Below are 15,372 nucleotides of genomic sequence, written 5' to 3'. Positions count from 1 at the left end.
GTTCAACTCTGACCATTCCTAATTTATGAATTTTAAGAACTTTTTTAAAACGGCTGCATGGCAAAGTTTGTCTGCTCAGCTTTACATGTCAGACTTGCTTTATACAGCAGAACTTAGCGACAGCTTGTACATATTACCTCTTCTTGACTTGTTCCTTTCTCTTTTCTTGGTAAGGTCAGAGTTTAATGCCTGTCAGTCAGGGTGTTAGGGAGGTCAGGGTGGGAGCAGTTCACTTCCCTGACACCACTCCGCCCTTGCAGTGCAGTGTAGCCACCCTGTGTCAGGTTCCAGCTCCACAGCAGGCTGACCCAGTTGTGGTGGCCTCTCAGGGCTGCCCTAAACCTCAGTTCTTGGTGCATCACTGACCTCAGGTAAGAGTACAAGCAGAAATGTAACCCCAAGTGGAAGAAGTTCAGTCCTGGAAGGAAGGAATTCTATTTTACACAACAAACATAAGAACTGGAGAGGGTATGGGAATAAGTGAGCTGCTCGTACTCTACAACCACTCACAGCCTAGGAACAGTATTTTAAAACAACTGTGGAGCTGTGTTTTATCAGTGTTTATAAACAGCATTAACTACTGTGTTTGCCTTGGAATATTCACTACCTCTGACTCACTTCTGTGATGAAGGGACAGTACTGGGAAAGGTGGGTATTGGTCCTCCTCCCTCTGGCACAACACTCCTGCCTGTGCCTCACACCCAGGGACCCGTGTTAGGGGACACTGAGCATCAGGTGCCCCCATCCACATCAAACTCCGCAAACTTGAATGCATGTCTTCTGCAAACAAGCCATGATGGAACTAGCTGAAGTTGCTTCCTACCTTCTGTACAATTTGTAAAATAAGGGTTTTATTATAAGATTTCATCTATTTCTAAAAAGAAAGATACTAGACTGTAAATGTTGTATAAAAATTTAAATGAATTTAAAAAATAAAAGTCTTGAAAGTTTTGTTTTTTTTTTTCCACTCCCACCCATTTTATCATGGCCTTCCAGTATTAGCCTAGAAGTAAAGTTTTGCCATTGCTTGAAGAAACTTCTTTTTCCTCCTCTGGGCAGCAAGCTGCAGGACATCCTCAGGATTACTGGCATTGAGCTCTGTCTGGCCAATGGCTTTTATCTGGCAACAAGAAGAGAGAGGGTAAGCAGCAGCGTCAGTGAGGCTGTGGCACTGCAGGGCCACTTCAGCACTAGTGCCACGGGTGATTTATTTCTGTGCCCACCACCACTTCCCATCAGCAGCCAGACTCCATTAACAATTACACAGTAACATTAAAACTGGAAGTGGTGATTCTTTTAAAAGACAGTTTCAGGGAAGTAAAGACAGACTAAGGTAGTCCAGTACCTAAAGGGGCCTACAGGAACTCTGGAGAGAGACTTTTTATACAAGTGCCTGTAGGGACAGGACAAGTGGGAATGGTTTTGAACTTACAGAGGGGGGATGTAGATTAGATATTAGGAAGAAGCTCTTTGCTGTGAGGGTGCTGAGGTGCTGGCACAGGGTACCCAGAGAAGCTGTGTCTGCCCCTGGCAGTGTTCAGGGCCAGGTTGGAAGGGGCTTTCAGCAACCTGCTCTAGTGGCAGGTGTCCCTGCCCGTGGCAGGGGGTTGGAACTAGATAATCTTTAAAGGTACCTTCCAACCCAAACCATTCTATGAAGCCCACTCCCCCCCAGCCCTCCCTGTGAACTCACTGCTATCTGCCTCTTGTCTGTCTCTCCTCGTTTGTGGTGGAGATCTGAGGGTGAGTCAAGAAAAGACACCTGGGTAGGAAATCAACTTTTCCCAGCCACCACAATCCAATGTGAGCGCCCGTGGTGGTATTCTAGTGAAAGGATACAGGTCAGGTACTCCAAGATGGTGACATCCCAGATGTATTCGTAGTAAGAATCCATGGCATCGTGGCTGAAAGAGCACACAGACAGGGTTACTAACACACTCATCAGCCCTCTACCTATAGCTAGAAACTTTGCTGTAACAGTCACCTGTTCTGCTCCTGAAGTGCCTTAAACGCAGTTTTGTAGTCTACCTCTCTGAGGAACTGGCAGAGGATAGCTACCTGTAAGGAGAGACTCAGGGTGGGTTTCAAAGCCTCAAATCCCCCCACAGAACCCCTCAGTAGTATTCCCCCTGCTCCAGACCTGAGCCAGAGCTCATTTCTACAGCAAGAACCTTCCAAGCACCTGAACTGCAAGGGCAGCCACGGCTCATGCTGCAATACCAACAACAGTAATAGCTAAAAGGAAGGTTACTCAGCCCTACAGAAAATAAATATATCTATATCCTAAGAGAAAAAAGGGACAAAGAAACCCCAGACTCTTTTTCTACTATTCACAGCAGTTCCAAGTATATCCCTATTTACTCACTAATTTCAGTCCTTTTAGCATCCTAACAGCAACAGTAAGAACAAAATCTGATACTGCAGATTGAATTTACAAGGAAAGCTGGATTCCATTTTAGTTTCCCCCCATTAACATCAAAATACAAACCAATGTTTTACTTACTGCCATATTTCACCTCCTACCTGGGTGTGACAGTTGAGTAAAGAACAGCATTTGATCATTCTTTTTATCACCTGAAGAATGGTTAAAAACAGAACACACATTTTGAAAAGCCAGTGTTGGAACACAAACAGCAACTTTAGTTCATGTTTTGTAAATGCAAGGGACCAGCTAAATGGCTGCCTACACCCTAACTCCCAACAGCTCCTGGGTTCTAACAAACACATCCACTGGTGGACTGAGCTGTCATCCCTGAGGACACCTCAGAGGGGTTATGGTGTGTGCTACAGCCGCAGTGCTGCATTTGTGGTGTGAGAGCCAAGCTGTGGCCTCTTAAAATGTGTCACCTTTATCTCCTGCTGCCTACTGACAAGGCCTGATGGAATGTGGGAATGGAACAGCACCGGGGCAGGCACACACTGGCACATGTGACAGAACACAGTCCCAGCTGGGATTCCTGCACCACTGCAGCCTGGCTAAAAGAAGGCACAGCTCTGATGGGGCTGTGAGCACTGAGGATGATCCCCGAACAGTGTCCGAAGCTCTCACGATGTATGAACGGGAACATGACGGGAGCAGCAGCTGGACAGGGCACATAAATAACCTCCTTCCTGGAGTCTGGACAGTTCCTTCCTACAGCCTGCAAGTAACACACCCGCTTCCTGATGAACCGGACTAATGCCTAGGTAAGGGTTACAGTGACTGAAAGGTGCCACTGAACACGCTGTGGCTGGGACCAAAGCCTCCCCCAGTACACACAGTTATTAAGGAGTTCTCACTCATGGCCCACCTGCAACTGAAGCCACTAGTTACACCCGCTTGCAAAGCGCACAGGTACATGCTGTGTGCAGTGCTGCACCTCTGGCTTGCTTCACTGGTGGTTACAATCCCACCCCTGTCCAGACCACCTTGCATGGCAGTACAAAATCTGACAAGCTACATGAGTGTGTGCCTAGGGAGCAATTTTGGCTCTACATAGAATTAGGATGCCAAATGCATCCAAAGAGAGATTTTTGTACATCCAAATCCCACTGTAACTCACCTGGTCCGTGTACACATCTGGTGGCACCATCTTATTAAAGAAGTCTGAGCACACAGCTCCTGCCTGGAGATAATAGTGAAGGGCTGCCGAGTACTGATTCGTTGCTGCAATGGAAAAAAGCAAAAGGAGGTCTTAAACAAAGCAGTTACTTCTAAGTCTCTTATCAATTGTTTATGGAAGTACTCAGATACAACTCCCTCACTGCTGAATTCTACTGGGAAGGCGACTCCCATATCACTGTTTAAAAAAACCCAACACAGAGGAGGTGGTAAAACAGTGATAGACAGAAAATCACACAATAAGAGCCAGCAACACAGGCAAGTTCTGCCTTTTGAGAATCACTGCATGTTTTCCAGGTACTGAATCTTAAATCCATCAACCTGAGAGTCAAGAAGTTTAACTCCCTTGAACTAAGCACGCAGGTAGTAGTAGAGGAGCTCAGTTGGTGCGAGCTGGAGGTGGCCGGCTGATGCCACCACACCTCATGGCTCTGTGCTAGTTTTACTCCCAGTAGGTTCTCACTGGGCTGACATGAAGGCAGCCTGCAGGGGCCACGTGGGGAGACCAATCTGCTTGTCCACATGCTTCTGAAACACAGATCTGACATGCAAGGTGTGCTCCAATCTCTGCTCTTTTGGGTGCCAGCTGCTGAGGCTCCCTGCAGAAACATCCTCCTCCTGGCATGTTGTTCCAGTTTGTACAAGCAGCAAATGCTGTCAGTTTATAACCCTGAATCACTCTCCCATGTATAAAGTGACAGTGTGAAACACTGGATTAAGACCCCTCCCTTCACCCCAAAGGTTATAAAGCATCTTCTAGATACTTGTCTCCTTTGGAAGAAACAGGCCAGGATTTCTGCAGCACATGTTACAGCACACCACAGACATGCTTCCAGTCCAAAAAAGAAGTGATTCAGAAACATGTGCCTTGTCTCCTCTGGTAGCGCCAGGGAGTAGATGGCAGAGGCACAGAATGTACCTGTTTGACTGCCAGTAAAGAACAGTTTGGCTGAAAAGCTAGATTTCCCTAGAGTGGTCCTTCAATGGATAACTTAAGTGGAAGAAACGGCCAGCTACCTTTGAGGATGGCTACGGCCATGGCCTTTGCTAGCTCATGCACCAGGTAGTACTGTACTTGTCCGGCTATCTTCTGAAAGTTCCTTCTTCAGCACCTGCCCCTCTGCACTCTCTACTCACACTACAAAGTAAGCCCCGGGGACTGACTCTGGAGTGGGGAATAACTTAACAGAGCACAGTATCACATAACCGGGGTAAGCGCTGCCCTGGTGCGGTCTGGGTGCATGTCACAGTGCCAGGGATCTGAAGCACTCCACATCCTGATCCTGCTGAGGAGCAAGGACAAGTACTGCAGAAGGGACAGGCGAGGACAGAAGGACAGGAAAGAGCTTCCCATCACAACCAATACCAGATCAGTTCATGCTTGTTTACCAGTCCTAGTGATCAAACACAGATCCTTTCCACTCTGCTTGGCTTCTGCTGCAGCAAAGCCCATCTCCACATTCAAAAGCAATCACTACTCACACAACTTTCCATTCACTTAATAAAAGACTCCGATGTTAGAAGCTTGCGTAATTACAGCCCTCAAGGACCAACTGCCCTAAAAAAAGTGAACTTAACGATGACTCTTACTTTTCCTTACCCTAAAAGCAAGCCCACTGGCAGCTTAGTCTCTCTGTGGGCTTAGACAACCTCCCAAACTCACCTACACTACTGCACCTGAAGATTTTAAACTCGTTTATCACTTAAGCTTCTTTTCTTAAGAGGAAATTCAAGAAGGGTTATGTCAAACGAGTCCTGGAGCAGCAAAGCACCCCTCACACATGCTAAAAATAGACACTGGTTTCACTTACCAAAATAAATATCTGCCTGAATAATTAACCAGAAGTGGTTGTTTGCGTTGATGGTCAGTGCGTAGCTCACCAGTTCTTTCACTGTCACAGCCACAGCTTCAAAGTCCACTGACTGGAGACTAAAGGATAAAAAAGGAAGAAAAATAATTCCCAAGTGACTGGTTTGGTTTTTTAAACACTAACCTCATTTCCCATCTAGTTGAAATCCAAAGCACCTCGCATTAAGCGTCAAGCAAAAATAACTCCAGGAAGACTTAGTGTTGACTTAAGACTACTGCTGAATTGTTTCACTGCAGCAAATCTGACAGAACAAATACACCCTTCACAGACTTGGACTGAACAATCAGAACCCTACCTGTGGCTGACAACACAAGAGGGTTCTGTGCAATAATACATCTTCTCAGTTTCAAGAACTTTGAAGACAACACCTGAAACCACTACATATTTATCACAGCATCCACATGAATGGCCACAGACAGAGATCTCTGGAAACTTGTGGAACTGGCTTGGAAAGGAAGGATGGGAACGGTTTGGCACACTGCTTGGGCAGCCATTCCTAAAGTTTGTGTGGAACCTCCAGTTTTGAAAACACGGGTTTCTCACCCTACTGCTGAATTCTGGTAACGCTGAAAACAACTTTCTTCTGCTTGACCTTATAATATGCACTGAAATCTACACCAGTAACAATGAGACTGTTCACTCAGACCAGTTAAAGACAGATTAACCACGCTGAGCATTACACTTCTCCCTCTCTCACAGGAATCATCTCTCCCAATGCATACAAAGAATCTAAACCAATGAGGTTCAAGCCCCACAGAGCCTTTAAACATCACTGGAGAAATACAGTTCAATCCAACCAGAACAAATCAATATATACTCTATGTCCCTTTGGCTACTATTCAAGCACACCTCAAAAATGTTAGTTATTTTGTAGTAAAGTATTATGCAGTTCACAGAGTTAAACGCAGCCCAGTAAAGCATGCAGCTAAAACAGCCCTCCGTTTCTTGTACCCACACTCCATCAGGACCATGAAATCAGGAGAAAAAACCTCCCTGCAATCAGGCCAACCTGCCCATGAGCAGCGTGGCGGTCAGTGATGCCCCGATAGGGCAGAAATCCCACTCACACCCAGTAACTAACACACAGCAACTGGAACCAAACCAATTATGTAAACACATATTCTGAAACCTGTATTTTTAGTTATCATCTTACTTGGGGATGGAGGAGGGCCAGATGGAAATGTGCTCTGCTGCAATATCATTCACTATGTCTTCCTAAGAGAAGAGAGACGTAAGAGAAATTATGGAGAGAGAAACCTTTCCAGGAAACAGAGTAAGATGTTTATGGTTTGTACTAACCCGAACATTATGAAGTTTGACAAATAGGGACAATATCGTGGTTAAAACCAACGGTTCCTGTAAAGGGAAAAAAAAAAGTAAATAGTATTCCCATGAACTACCAAAACTCCAGTTTCTTCCCTAAGCTATGGAAGAGGTTCTGACATCATTACCTTGAAATAGGGCAGTATTTTGTTAAGAATCCTGCAACACAAGGGTACTGTGAGAGAGTTGCTGCAGGAAGTCTTTAATTACTTCACATTTTCCCCAAACAACACCTTGGATATAAACTTCACTCAGGTTTTCCACAGGTTTCTGTCGTTTCTGTGGCTACTGCCTAAGCTTAAACTTAAGCTAGGTACATTACCACTGTCTAAGCACTTACAAACCCACAAGCTATGAACAATTCCCATTCCTCTTACTTCTGCTACTTTTATGATGTAATGCTTTGCTTTGGGACAGCTGTAATAAAATGCACTCCTAATGGTAACAGATCTCCACTGTCAGAATTCAGGGTAATTTTCTCACAGGCTATGCCACGCTGCTGTATGACAGGTATAGCAGATACAGGAGCTCTTCAGCCATACAACACACCTATAGGGCTGTCAGACTTTCTGGAATTTAAAAGGAAAAGTCCAGAAATATGTTCTATCAAAAGGAAGTTCTGGTTGCAAACACATTCTCAAGACCACTATAACTTACCCGAAGCTTTTTGATGAAGGACAGTAATTCACTCCTAAATTAAGGACACAAAACCCCGTGTAAGTAACTGTCCACAACAAAGAATACATGCAAAGTTTATATACTAAAAACTAGGTCAGTAAATTCTTCACCTGCCAAAACACCCCTTCACCTCTTAAGTTCACAAATGCAGGATACGTAAGTGAAAACACTCAGGCAGGTCACTCACTTCTAATACAGTCACTAGCAAGTTTTACTTTTACATTTAAAAGAGGTTAATGAAGAGGTATGTGTTATTCCATCAAGCTATAAAAGGCATGAAAATCACTTTGTAGTTAGTCAACCATTGACTCTAAAAGGGAAAGCAACTGAGATGTACTGGAACTCTTCAAGCTAGGATTGCAACGGTGACCTCCAGGCTTACAGAAGAGGGTGTGCACTGATCACTTATGATGCACACTGTTTCCTCATGATGCCACATGAGAATTGTCACCATAGAACAACCCAGACAAGCACAGCCTGTCTGGAAAAGGTTTCACTGCTTCTTTTCTGTAATAACAACAGGGTCAACACCCTTCACTACTTCAATCAGAGGGGTCAGAAGAGGTTCAGTATCCCAGAGTACACCTGTACTGCTTCCTTTTCCTTGTCAGAGTACAACTGAAACCTACAGCAAGCACGTACCCTCTCTCACCCGTCCCACCACAGGATAAGCAAAAGCAGCTGGTCTTTAGGTACACATTAACCTGATTAGCTCAAGAAAGGCAAAGAAACAGTCCATAGTTTGACAGGGGTGCCCCTTCCAAGTTTTTAACATGGAAAGCTGTTTGATATAATCATACATTCCAGAACTCACCACAACAGGCAACTTGTAATTAGGCTTCAACTTAAGAACAAGCTGAGAACACTCACTGAGAGGACAAATCAGAGTCCTGAATGAATCAATCCATCAGTCAGTGAGGCCAAGGCTGGCAGAGGTTAGGGAACCGACAGTGAAATTACTCCAGTCAATACTTTCTTCCTTTCCCTCTCCCCAGGAGCTCAGTGGAATGAGAATTTCATTTCAAGAATGAATAACATTTAGCTTTAAATTCAGAAACCTGAAGATACATGTAAACTCCTATGCTGTGAGGTAGGTATTTAATGCAGTTATAAGAGTAGTTAATCACAGAAGCCCAGAACACCAGGTTGGAAAGGACCTCAGCAACCATCTGGTCCAACCTTTCTTAAACCTTTCTTAGCAAAGCATGACCCCAGATGGCCCAGCACCCGGCTCAGCTGAGTCTTCAAAGTGTAATCCACCACTTCCCTGGGGAGATTATTCCAGGGCTTGATTATTCTCATTCTGAGAAATTGTCCTCGTGTGCAATCTCCCCAGCAGTACCTTGTACCCATTACCCCTCATCTTTTCCATGTGACTGACTCCTTGTAAAAACGGAGTCTTCACCTTCTTTGTAGCCACCCTTTAGCTACTGGAACATGGTAATAAAAGGTCTCCCCTGAGCCTTTTTTTCTATAGGCTGAACAAACCCAGTTCTCTCTCTCAGCCTTTCTTTATAAGGCAAGCTTTCCCAGTCCCTGGATCACCTTTGTGGCCCTTCTCTGGATCCTCTCCAGCCTGTCCACATCTGTTTGTGTATAGCAAGGTCCAAAACTGAACACAAAACTGAACACAGTCACAGTGAATGGAGCCTGCAGAACAATTCCAGTTAATGTAAAGCAGACACCTCCAGTTGGTCAGCTGAACTGCCCTCTAGATGCCACTGACTTTACTGGAAGATGTACACTGGTTATAATGGAGTACAAATACATATGCTCCAGTGTCTGTATTCTGACCTTAACCCCACACACTCCTTTTTCCTCCCTCCGAAAAGGAAAGGCAACACATCACCACTAATATCCAGCACTGCCAGTGGGGGGATTGTTTACTCAGGAGAGACCTTTTGCTGCTGCCACCACTCAGACAGTGGAATCCAGACAATTCCTGAAGGGAACATGGGTCAAATATACAATTCAAACAATCTTTAAAAATGATTTAAGACACACCTGTACATAATGCCCAGTGTAGACTCCCTGTGTTTTATCAAACTCACTCTGCCGTCATTCCCCCGTTTGTGCTGGTTGGATACACTGCAGATTTGTACCACAACTTCCCAAAGGTCTTTAGCTGTCCGTCTGCTTTCTTTGGGACCTGGAAGTTCTTTGCATGTAGCAGCCAGCAACTGCCCCAGCTATGCCATGGAAGAGAAAAAAATACAGTATGTGCAGCTTCTCTGGACCCTGGCTACAGCAAAGGAATTGTTGGCATTTAAAGTGCCTAAATAATGATTTTAAGTTACAAACTACAACGCAATGTGACTAAACTTTGCAGTCACCATTTCAATCAGAGGGGTCAAGGACATGATGAGGAACCTGGAAGACAGGAATTAAACAGCAGAAGAGTTATCCTTTTATTAGTTTCCTTAGGGTATATTTAATTACTACAGGTTCCAGAGAGCAAGCTTTACACTCTACTACAATGTACTGCATAAAACCCAAACCCCATGAAATACAGTTTTATAAAGACTGTCTCCCTCGAACTCCCTTAACTTTCATATAATAATCTGAACTGAAACTGGCACTCTGCTACACAGAAAAAGCTGAACTTCAGAACAGAAATTAGGAAATACCACAGGTAAGCAGAACAGGCCAAAAATGAACCTGTCCTGTAACATGGCCTATGTTCAGCTTCACTGCCAGACTCTGAAGCAGGAACAGTGCTGTAAAACCATTTTGAAAACAAAGTTTCCACAAAGGCAGTGCTTGAACGTCTCCAGAAATTCACACCTGGTGTTGGGTTAAAAAATGGAACCACTACAGAGCACTTGGAAAACAAGTGTCCTTGGAACAGAACAACAACCAGATATGAAGCCTGAGATCTGTACACTTCTCATTCCCCTCAGCTGGAACGCTCAGCCTCGATTCGTGTAGGAGGCGAGTCCTTTATGGAAGTGCTCCAGGGTTTCAATCATAACCACACACATAAGCTTGATACTTATGGAACCAAGCTCAGCTGGCAGCCAACAAGGGCTAAGGTGCAGCTTGTTTCATCTGCTCTTGCAGCACAGCCTTCATTTCTTTAGTGACCTGTCAAACACACTTGTTGCTAAGCCCTGCTGCCTTCTACAGCAGACCTGAGCCATGACAGCCACAAAACCCAACACTCTTGAGACAAAAGGGCACATGCTTTTGAAAGTACAGAAGACTTCGGCAGGAAAAAGTAAACTGCAGCCTGATAAAGCTTTGAGACTGAGCACTATTTACCTTCACATAAGGATTAGTTTGAACCAGAGGTAACGGAACTTGCATGGTCAAATACTCATTCTCACACCAGTTTAACAGGAAGGCAACACATTCTTCAGCTATAACTTGTCGAAGAGGAATATCTGGAAGAAAATGTGTTCTTTGCTTAACTTTTGGGGGATTTTTTTAGTACAGTGTTAAATGAAAACAAGCAAAACCCATTCCCCTTGATTAGCCATTTCTGATCCATACCCATCACAGAAAAACATAATGCTTAGCCCCACAAGAGACCTCACCTCTAAAAATCAGGAGCAACAACAGTTTCCTCTAACTACAACAGCACTACATTACTCCCTCAGCATGAAGCCAAGCAGACTGCTTTAACAATTAGCAGAACTCTTCAGGTAAAAATATGTTTTAACCTGCTCAAGCCCTTTAAGCAGCACTTAAGCAGTGTTTAGCAGTATGTAGGCATCATGATGTTGCTGTTCTCATTTCCAACTTTTAAGAACTAACCAGACTTCTAAAGCCTTACTAAACCCCATGTCAAACTTCACTACCGTTTTTCCAGCTACACATCTGAACAGAAAACCTACCACACAAAGTTGTTTTCTTTGTTCCTTTCTCAACAGCTTTGTACTTTACTGTGTCCTGGGAAAGACAGCAATGTACTTACCAGGAACTCTCATCTCCAAATATCCTCGGACTCTGCTGATAAGGTCAGAAGGAGGACGCTCTCCAGAAGCACCAGGTCCAGCTTCATGAGTGTAAATGTCTAAAAGTAGCATTTCATTCAGCATGACTTGGCGCAGTTTTGGAGAAAACTCTGTCACAAGCTCCAAGCAAGCAGCAAAAAGCTGTTTTGCATGGACAAAATCCTGCAATGAAAAGTATATGCATTGATGATTCCTAATGGCTTCATAAAGGAGAAGACTAAGAGTTAAAGTGCTGTTCAGCTCTCAATTTTTGAGTCCTATGGACTTGCTATTAAATCTTGACAGTTCCAAATTTTTCAAAGAAAACAAGAAGTTTAAGAAAAACCATACCAGAAGTAACTATTGTCATATTGGGTGCAGTGGGGTTTTTTATCTTGTAGTTTAGCAAGCTACAGTATTGTCAATTAAAGGGAAAATAAACGAACGTTCCAATAAATTCCTTATGTGAAACAGGGTTTAGATGCAACATGATTTAGTACATCATAATCAAAACTTCATATGAATGAAATAATCTCCAAGCCCAACTTGCTGGAAAGCCATTATCCTTACTCCACTCATGGAACTCTTGAGACATAAATATTCAATGCTTACACAACACACAGGACTTGTTACTACATCTCCTTCACACCCCAGTTTTACAATTCTTTTTCTCAAAAAGGGCTTTTTTCCATATATTCAGTCTTGCTGAAATTCAATTGCTCAAACTCACTCACCAGCACCTTCAGATGACTTGCTCACCTTAATCGCACAGCAGTGTAATCCCTTTGCCATAAGGATGTAGACCAAATCCCTAGTCAGACTGTCTTTGATTCCTAAAATAACATTGCCGTAAACATTTGGCACTTCCCACTGGGAGAGAAATACATAGGACATTTGCACAGAAACAGGTTTTAGAATTCACATCACTGCTTACATTATAAACAAAACTCAAACATTGAAAATTACTACCACCTAAGTGCCAAGTCCTTCATTTCTATACCTAATCACACGTATTGCTCTGGTGGAAGTTCAATAAGAAAGGCTGACTACCCTACTTTGCTCACACTCTGAATCTGCAATAATCGGGAGGGGGAAAAAAAGACAAGACATCCTTACTTAAAAAACAACCCAACCAATCTCTTCCTCTCTTCTGCTGACAGCTTTTGACAACAGGAATTTAATTTAAAGTAATCTTGCTGACAACTCAGAACACTGAAAGCAAAAGCTACAGGAATTTGTTTTCTCACAAGGGAAAAATAAACCACATTGAGGATCTGTGACAAAATGTTTACTGTTCACTGCAGCATGACACCTAACCAGTTCCTGAATTACACTCAAGAGCACATGAAGTGAATTACCTTATTTGAAATTGTCCAGAATTGGCGTTCTGAAGTCATACCATGCAACTCAATTAAGATCTGTCGAATCCTCCAAGGATCTACTGACAGTATGAGCTGATGTTCAAGCTGGCCAATATTGACACTTGGTGAAGCTAGAAGTAAAGCAATCAGATCTCCAGCACATTCCTTCTTAATGCAGATGCTTACATTTCTTTAGTATGTTAAGTATTTACACGTAACTCAGTAAGAACAGCGGATACATTGATGTTTTTGAAGGCCTCATACATTCTTCTGTGCCCTTCCACAAACACCATGTGCTAGCTTCCCAGATTCCCTGACCTGAAGAGCTACTTTCAATGCCCCCTCTTCTCACAGCAGCAGCTCTGAGTATTCTGTTACCCTTGCTGCAGTAAAGCAGTAAGAAGTGTCTCTATACTGCCTTAGTGAAAATATGTATTTTCACAACTGGTTTAAGTCAAGGCAAGGCCAGTTCTTTCCAGCTTTAGTCACCAAAGGGCACCTCTTCTGTCAGCTTTGACTTGTGCAGCTGCACAGCCAGCCAGCTGACCTGGGAAATGAAACAACTTGTTTCACTTTGGGAAGTTTAAAACTTCGTCCAGACATTACTCCTGGTCCAGCTCACCACAGTCACACAAGCATTAGTGCTTGTCTGAGGCCAGAGGCAGGGTGCCCTGTCTGCCAACAGCTAGAACAGCCAGATTTGGTCCAAACCAAGTGTCACATATCTCCTTCACTTGGTTGGATGGGGCTTTGAACAACCTGGTCTAGTGGAAGGTGTCCCTGCCCATGGCAGGGGGTTGGAACTAGATGAGCTTTAAAGGTCCCTTCCAGCCCAAACCATTCTATGATGACACATTAATTGGAGCCTATTATATTCAGCTGAAATACAAGCAAATAATAGCCACCTTCTTGAACAAGCACGACATTCACCAAATAAAAATGTATTCTCTCCGAAAACATTCTCTCAAACTTTTCCTGAGAATAGACCTGCACATAGTAACTTCAAACACGGAAACAGGTCACTGCCTGTATGTAAGTTAATGGAAATGCTGTGAAAACTACCTGGGATGTCATAAAAAGAAGCCACAGGTTTTGTGCACAGGTTGATCCGAGGCGATCTCTTCCGCATTTGATCAATGAGCAGCTTCCGTTCATCATCTTTCAGCAGTTTTATGAAGAGCTCATGAGATGAAATCATGAAGACAAGCTGAAGATCTTCCAAACCCAAACACAAGTTTCTAAACAAATGAAAAATTTAATACATAAGCAAGCAGGAAGAAGCTGCTTATTTTCCAATTGTAAGTTCTCTGCTATAATCATTTATTGTGCTGTATTACACTGCTTTCCAAGTGTGAATTCATGTTATCTGAGTATGGGTACATACTTGAGAAATGCTGCCATTTTTCTCTTCAACACTTCAGAAGCATTTTCCAAGTTTAATGATCTTGAACAAACCTGGGGAAGAAAGCAGAAAATAAGTAAGCAGCCCCTTAGAACATTTACAACTAGTTACAGACAGCATTACTACCCAGTTTTCTGACTCATAATTAGCATCAGCCAGTAACTCCCTCTCTGAGGTGAGGCAGCAAAGTTACCTGATAAACACTGTAGCCATCACAGATGGATCAGTTTCTTTCAACCTGCACATGAGACAGGCTGTTCCTGACAACTGCCATCTTCCCACAGATTCACACTCCTTTTTCCTATTCCTCTAATATTTAGGTGTGCTGATGCTGAGTGCCGTGGTCACAGTCAGCCTTACAAGATCATTAAGTAACAAAGCCCTTCCACAGGGATTTAAAAATGAACCAACATTTCTAAGTGCAAATCCATAAAATTCACTAGGACTAACAGTTAAAAATGCAGCAGTTGAAAGATAACTGTCTTAGAGGATTTGTTTCTTTGTTCCTTGAAAACAAACATCTAACAATATCTCTTATGTAGTTCAGTGATGTCAAGGAATAGCAGCAATTTTAAATCCAATCTGAAGCTACAGGTCAACTCCGGAAACATGTTCCCCAACAGATGGAAATGAAGGTATAAACATAGATGCAAGACTGATCACAGAGTGTGACAGTTTGAGAAGTTACTTTACAATCAACTTTCTTGCAGTTAGTACAAAGTATTTCTCCCTGCTTAAGAAATCTGAACATTCCTTGCAACAATAATACTGTTATATGAGGAAAAAGGTATCTCGCTAAATACTGTTTCCCCTTCTAATATCAGGTAATTTCTTTTACCTCAAGGAGGAAGTCTATTTTCTCTTTGCTGGGTTTCAGGAACAGCTGACAAAACTGAACATCAACTGTTCGACCCTGCAGTACATCGCAGACTGTGTTGCACACACAGACTTTGAAGCAAACTTCATCCAGATCGTCATTCCTGCATGAACACAAAACTGAAGATTATGGAACGTCTCTGACAAACGGAACTGATAACACAGCTGACATTCCAAAAGACTTCAGGAATATTTGTGCATCTCAGAATACACAATCACTGTACAAAAGTCAAGACGAATAACCAGAACATATACCTTCCTTCTCTTATTCCTTCTCTGCGTGGCTTGACTAGATTGCAAAGTCATGCTCCTCCATCCTTCTCTG

General features: G+C 43.3%; 1 protein-coding gene across 1 annotated transcript; it reads right to left on the bottom strand.

Annotated features, from left to right (window-relative positions):
• Positions 1–876: 876 nt before the first annotated feature.
• Positions 877–15,151, bottom strand: INTS8 (integrator complex subunit 8; the record flags this gene model as incomplete). Its single annotated transcript, XM_010023592.1, has 18 exons — positions 877–1,120; positions 1,694–1,737; positions 1,840–1,904; positions 1,985–2,058; positions 2,524–2,574; positions 3,543–3,646; positions 5,413–5,531; positions 6,626–6,687; positions 6,772–6,828; positions 7,453–7,486; positions 9,478–9,662; positions 10,735–10,856; positions 11,390–11,591; positions 12,168–12,278; positions 12,767–12,900; positions 13,832–14,007; positions 14,154–14,224; positions 15,010–15,151. Coding segments are annotated over 18 exons (1,870 nt in total), but the record flags the coding sequence as incomplete, so codon positions are not given.
• Between the last annotated feature and the right edge of the window lie 221 nt (positions 15,152–15,372).

This window comes from Nestor notabilis, unplaced genomic scaffold, assembly GCF_000696875.1.
Source record: "Nestor notabilis isolate BGI_N333 unplaced genomic scaffold, ASM69687v1 scaffold13751, whole genome shotgun sequence".
NCBI lineage: Eukaryota > Metazoa > Chordata > Aves > Psittaciformes > Psittacidae > Nestor > Nestor notabilis.
This window is presented reverse-complemented; position numbering and strand designations above follow the sequence as displayed.